Source organism: Cynoglossus semilaevis, chromosome 15 (assembly GCF_000523025.1).
Source record: "Cynoglossus semilaevis isolate Cse_v1.0 chromosome 15, Cse_v1.0, whole genome shotgun sequence".
Taxonomy (NCBI): Eukaryota; Metazoa; Chordata; class Actinopteri; order Pleuronectiformes; family Cynoglossidae; genus Cynoglossus; species Cynoglossus semilaevis.
Window position 1 is genome coordinate 19,693,575 of NC_024321.1, and position 6,674 is coordinate 19,700,248.

Below are 6,674 nucleotides of genomic sequence, written 5' to 3' on the forward strand. Positions count from 1 at the left end.
GGGGGGGTCGGGGGGTGAAAAGAGAGAGAACAATAAGTGGTAATTGATGAGAGGGTGTTTACGGGGGAGACAAAGTGGAGAGAAAATAAAGGGGGGAGGAGAGGAGGCAGGAAAAACATTTATTTTTCTTTCACCTGGGGGGGTCCAATCTGTCTTAGTTGGTTCTGGTTCTGGTTCTGGTTCTTCTCCGTCTGTGTGGTCACATTCACGCTGTGGGTTGATGGTGTGAATTTACCAACTGTTAACTACCAACATGAATTCCATTTGCTGATGGAAGGATGCAGATTCTGAGTGGAGAGTTGCTGGTTTGAATTCCAGTCCTGGCAGAATGACCTCAAACTCGTCCTGGTTTTTTTTTATTCCTGACCCTAAACCTAAATAAATTCCCAGCTTCCTGTGGGCTGCTCTGCACCAACCGTGGCTGCGTCACTCGTTGCTCTGCTCCCACACAGTGATGGTTCCGTCATGGAGACAGAGATCCTGCTGGAACGTGACAGCGGTTCCTCCTGGTTCCTCCTGGTTCCTCCTGGTTCCTCTAATTACCATCTACCCTCTGCAGTTCAGCCTTCTTCATTTGCTGCATTCACACACACACACACACACACCTCCTTTAACACTGTCAGTACTCATGAATATTTAGTACACATCCGTCTGTGGGTACTGAGTGTACTGGGAGTATCTGTAAGTACTGCCGTATAAAAGGAGAGAGTACCACCATGTGATGATGTGCCGTCAGAGGTCAGAGGTCAGAGGTCACCACATCCATGCAGTTGACACTCTCTGTAGTGAATATAAAGTACAGGTGTCAAATGAATGATTGACAGGTGAGAAGTTCTCCTTACATGGTTACATGGTTACCTCACCGCTGTATCTCCCCCTGCAGGGCAGCAGTGGTAGGGCGGAGGGAGGGTGGGCCGTGCGGTTGGTGTTGTTTAAATGAGCGATGGTTTGTTTCCGACTGTTCCCTCACACCGACTGTCACCAGGCAGTGAAAAATGTCTCTGGGAAAATGAGCTTCAGAGCGGAGTAAACGCGACTGTTTTTTTCTGTTGACCTTTGACCTCCACTCCCTCCTCCAGCCGACACTCTCTCAGACCTTGATGATAAGTCCTCTGAGCACAGAGGAGGCCACTGTGAGGCTGTGTCTGGTCCACATGTGGCCCACGGGCTTCTGTTTGAGCATCCTGCTGTGAGCAGCGCTTATTGGACATTATTGAAATAAGAAAAAACTGTGTTTGAAACTGTGAAGGCCAGAGATTCAAATAAAAAGTTCAATTCTCGTCGAGTGAAAACTTTCATCTCCAAGACATCAAAGAAACCACAGTTCTAAGTTCTAAGTTCTGAGTCAGCAGAACCTACCAACGCTCCGTGTAATTCACTGTGTTCTGCCACCCTGCAGTGACCCGGGGTAATAAGTTGATGTATCTTTGTTACACACACACACACACACACACAGACACACGGCCACTTATTGTAACTGACAGAGCAGAAAGAGCTGCTTTCAGCTGCTGTGATGGGGGTGTGAGGAGGGAGAAAGGGTGAGGTGGGGGAGGCAGACTGAGGGAGAAAGAAAGGGATTGAACAGAAATGACAAGCAGAAGGAGCAGCTTTTACTCAAAGCTTTTGATTCACCATCGGCTGCTCCAGATCTTCATGTGGACCAGGAAATCCACGTCTGTGAGCCAGGTCTGTGAGCCAGGTCTGTGAGCCAGGGCTGCTGTGGGATCAGCTCCAAAAACCCAGTTGGATTGTGGGATCAAATCCAGTTGAAGTCCAAATCCTGCTGGGCTTTTTTTTAATTTTTATTTTCACTTCACTCAGATTCAGCCCAAAGACTGGAGTGTTGGAACGACAACTTTATTATGTTAAAGTATTATTATGATGATTATTATGATGATTAGATATGTTCACTGTAGAACTGTTAATAAACTGCTACTGATTAAACAGGAACCTAATGGGAGATTTCACTGATTTCCAACAACTGTTCTGATTATTTCACCAACACATTCAGGCTCCAAATCTATTTGTTAAAATGTTCTGTAATTTAGTCTGACTTTCAGAGGATTCCATCCAATCAGGGCGCAGGGACTATTTACAAACTTTCCACCGACTCGTTTGTTGAGATCAAAACACAAATGATCTTCTAATATCTGTACAACAAAAGTATAAGGGTAAATACAAAGCGTAGTAAAGACAAAGAGCGGTGTTAGCATGGTTAGCTTAGCCTAGCCTCGGCCAAGACCGACTTCTACTAAATTTGTCTAGACCATAAAAAGCAGTGATGCTATCACGCTAATAAACTGCTGTGTTCTCACCGCCGTCTTCTTCCCTCCTGTGTCAGAGAGCCCTCTATTGGCCAATTTGAGAACTATTTCATTAAAAAGACTTGCACAGACAGTAGTTTCCACTAACATGACATTAAATCAGTCAAATTTAAAGTTTGTGCAGATTTGTGGTTCAGAGAACTCTCTGAAGCAGCTGTCTGTGGAGATCTGTGGTTTTTATTCATATTGTGTTCTAAATTATAAAAGAAAAATAGCATCATTTTACATTTGAATTCAGTTAAGACGTGCAGCGCCCCCACCTGGCTGTTCACACCTTCTTCTCTTCTGTCTCTGTGGCTGCAGACATGTATCGTCTGGAGCTGGCTGGAGGTCTGGGGGTCATCCTGCTGCTGCTGGGGGTCCTGACCGCCCTGTACAAGTGCTACAACCTGGAGATCCTGCTCTGCTACAGGAGACACTTTGGAAGCGATGAAACGGAAGACGGTACGACGCCGGGTCACAGGAAGTCCTGCTCTGTCCGCCGGCTGCTGGCTAACAGTTAGCCGCGGCTAATTATAACATGGTCCTTCTCCCACAGATAATAAAGACTACGATGCCTACCTGTCCTACACCAAAGTGGACCTGGACTCTCTGGGCAGGTCGGAGTTCTCTCTATCTTAACGTTGGTCAGAAATCACAGAAGCAGCGACACCTGCTGGTTGACTGGTTATGGTGTGTGTGTGTGTGTGTGAGACTGTACTGTTGTTGTCAGGTCCAGCAGTGACGAGGAAACGTTCGCTCTGGAGATCCTTCCAGATGTTCTGGAGAAACACTACGGCTACAAGCTGTTCATCCCAGACCGAGACCTGATTCCCAGCAGTGGTGAGTCAGTCCCCCCCCGACCCCCCCACACACACACACCCACTTCTGTCCTGGGTCTCCACACGTCTCTGTCTTCCAGCCTACATCGAGGACTTGGCCCGCAGCGTGGAGCAGAGCAGGAGACTCATCATCATTTTGACTCCGGAGTTCGTTGCCAAAAGGGGGTGGAGCATTTTCCAGATCGAGACACGCCTCCACGCCATGCTGGTTACTGGAGAAATCAAGGTAAAATCCCGTCAGTGACCAGTGGGTGGCGCTGTGTTCTGTGAGTGTGAGTTGACGTAAGTGTGTCCAGGTGATCATGATCGAGTGTTCCAACCTGAAGAACGTCATCAACTACCAGGAGGTGGAGGCCCTGAAGCACACCATCAAGGTGGGTCTAGAACCGGTCCAGACCGGGTTAGGACAAAGAACCTGTGAACACTGTTGGTCGTTGTCCTCTCCCCAGGTTCTGTCCATCATCAAGTGGAGGGGTCCAAAAAGCAGTGAGCTGTCCTCCAAGTTTTGGAAACAGGTGGTCTACGAAATGCCGGCCAAACGCAGGGAGAACCTGTCCAGACACCAGGTTGGGTTCAGAACTCTCTCTGTCCAGACAGAACCGTGTGACCTTTACATCTTCACTGACTCAGTCTGTGTTCGTGGTCACAGGTGCTGGACTCTGGGGAACAGGGTCTCTTTGGTGACCTACAGACCACCGTCTCCACAATCGCCATGACGACCACCTCTGCGTCTCTGGTCCCACCTCCAGACGGACGCCATGGACTTCATGAGGTCAGCTGGTCCACGTCTGGTGGATCTGGGTGTGGGTGGGTCACGTGGTGAAGGTGTGGACGTGAGCAGACAACAGTCGGTCAACGACTTCACAGACATGACCTCCCCATGGGGTCACGTGACTACAGCCCCTGTTGGAGCGGGACACCAGTGGACGCCCAGCTCCTGATGGAGACGTGTGGCAGCAGAGAGACCACCTGATCCTGGTCTACGTCCTGGTCTACGTCCTGGTCTACGTCCTGGTCTAGGCTGTTGGACTGCCACCTGCTGGACTGTGATGCAAAATCTGTTTAGTGGCGCTGGGTTATTTCTACTTTTTTATTTTCATGTTTTGGTCACAGATGGCGCTGTAATCCACAGGAGTTGTTGGTTTGACAGAGACCTGTCTGCCCTGACATCAGGTTCATGGTTTATGTGTGTAACATTTTTCTAAATCAGTCTCGGGTTCTTTAACCTGGAGGTAAAAGACGAACCGTGTCTTCACGGGTTGATAAATGTAGACCTCCGTGGTCTTTGTTCCAGTCCCAGGTCTAAAGAGAACCTTGTCTTCCTCACAGGTTTCTTTGGCCACTGAGATTCCAGACTACAACCACATGACCCTGCCCCTAGGGGGCAGCCACCCGGCCGCTCAGATAAGGCATTTCTGCCGCAGCTACGAGTTCCAGCTTCCTCCGCAGCCGCCCTCTCTGGCACCGTCCCTCCCGCCTCCCCCCACCGTGCACTTCTCCACTCTGGGCCCGGGGGGGCGCCACGTCTACTGTAACATCCCTATGACGCTGCTGAATGGTCAGGTGAGGGCGGGGGGAGGAGGGGGGGGCGTGGTGTGGTAATGATGTTGCATGTGAGCAGATGAAACCCATTCCAACGTGGACCACTCTTCTCTCCTCAGGGGTTGAGAGCAGCTGAGTGTGGAGCCAGAGGTCTGTTGATCAGATCAGCTCAGACTCACATGTCTGGTCTTTCTAACACACCTGTGCAGCACTGACATGCAGCACTGACATGCAGCACTGACATGCAGCACTGACATGCAGTACAAGTGTGTGTCTGGCCCTGGTACCTGCTGTTGTGTCTCCTCAGTGGGAGGACGTCCCTCCTCACCCCCCCCCCTCTGCTCTGTCTCCCCCAGGTGTCTCAGAGCAGCACACTTGGGAAGAAGTCCGAGGTCCACTTCAACAGAACCTTGGTTCCTCTCACCAGCAGAGAACTAAGCTCTGACATCTGGTAGATCAGCTCAGCTGGTGCTGGGACACACACTGGTCTGGTGACCCCCGCTGACCTTTGGACCTGGGTTCATTTTCATCCAGTTCTGGACTCTGTACAGACTCGGTGTTGGTCCAGAGTCCAGTTCTGATCTGACGAAGAACACGTCAGCTTCGTGTTTGGACGTCGTGGCTACAGAACCGCTTACTGACCAGCACGTGCTGCCACCTTGGGGCACAAGGTGTCGCTGCAACGCCACGCCACACCACAGTAGCGTTAAGGATTCTGACGGAGGTCCAGACGCTGCGCTGACCTCTGGACTCACAGGAAGTAGAACCTTCTAGAACGAACACGGTACCGCCTCGGACCTGGGAACGCAGAGGAAATGCCACGGTGTGAAACTGGTCCACGGACCGGCTGCCACTCAACTACCTGAAACAAGTTCCACCAACACCTTCACCGCCCAGAGGTCAAAAACACAGGAGGATTCTAGAGAACCAGTCCACCTCATCAACACACTCTGGGTCAGTGTGGTCCAGGTCCAGGTCCAGGTCCAGGTCCAGCCACCAGGTCACCACCTAACTATTAGTCACCTCCTCAGAGGACCAACCTTTAACAGCATCCTAGAACCACCTAGAACCACCTGGAACCACCTAGAACCACCTAGAACCACCTGGACTACAGTTTTCTATTTGCATGAACCCACGTTTAGATGAAACCAAGAAGGAGAAGGTCTGAGGAGAAGGTCTGAGGAGAAGGTCGTCTCAGGTTCACGTCCAGCCCTGGACCTGTTCTAGTTATTGGTTTTGTTAAGATCACTTTAGGTTGAGTTAGTTTTTCTTTCTGTTTGTTCCAATCTGTACAGTTTCCATCAGTTAGGCCTGACAGGAAGTGACCTCAGTCTCACATCCTGTTTATACAGTACTCACCGGATGGATGGATGGATATATGGATGGATGGACACATAGATAGATGGATGCATGGATGCATGGGTGAATGGATAGATGGATGGATGAAAGGATGGATGTATGGATGAACAGATGGATGGATGGATGAATGATGGATGAATGGATGAATGGATGAATGGATGGGTGGATGGATGGATGGATGGATGGATGGATGGATGGATGGATTTCATTTTTCAAACAGTTTCACTGCTGAAAACAAATCATATTCCAATCTGGAACTTTCTTCTTTGTGAGCTTTAACAGATGATTCCAGTTGTTGGACATCATTCCCACTCAGTTTTCCAGTTGGTGGACATCATTCCCACTCAGTTTTCCAGTTGGTGGACATCATTCCCACTCAGTTTTCCAGTTGTTGGACATCATTCCCACTCAGTTTTCCAGTTGGTTGACATCATTCCCACTCAGTTTTCCAGTTGGTTGACATCATTCCCACTCAGTTTTCCAGTTGGTGGACACAGTCGTCATGATTATCTTCAGTATCCAGTGCTCGTGGTTGTCTTTGGTTTCCTGCTCCTTTCTTTGAATTCCAATAAAAGTACCGGACTAGTTCTGATCCAGGTCTGGAGGTCTGCTCTTTGGACTTCTTCTG

The 6,674-nt window shown here is 49.6% G+C and overlaps 1 protein-coding gene across 1 annotated transcript in view; it reads left to right on the top strand.

Annotated features, from left to right (window-relative positions):
• LOC103391483 (X-linked interleukin-1 receptor accessory protein-like 2) overlaps window positions 1-5,702 on the top strand; it is a 27,071-nt gene extending 21,369 nt beyond the window's left edge. Inside the window, exons 7-16 of the mRNA XM_025063377.1 lie at window positions 2,628-2,768; window positions 2,863-2,923; window positions 3,037-3,146; window positions 3,226-3,371; window positions 3,442-3,519; window positions 3,595-3,711; window positions 3,795-3,917; window positions 4,475-4,708; window positions 4,807-4,837; window positions 5,044-5,702. Of these exons, the coding sequence (XP_024919145.1) occupies window positions 2,628-2,768; window positions 2,863-2,923; window positions 3,037-3,146; window positions 3,226-3,371; window positions 3,442-3,519; window positions 3,595-3,711; window positions 3,795-3,917; window positions 4,475-4,708; window positions 4,807-4,837; window positions 5,044-5,132 (1,130 nt within the window). The 3' untranslated portion in view covers window positions 5,133-5,702. The remainder of the gene's footprint in view (window positions 1-2,627; window positions 2,769-2,862; window positions 2,924-3,036; window positions 3,147-3,225; window positions 3,372-3,441; window positions 3,520-3,594; window positions 3,712-3,794; window positions 3,918-4,474; window positions 4,709-4,806; window positions 4,838-5,043) is intronic.
• Window positions 5,703-6,674: the final 972 nt, after the last annotated feature.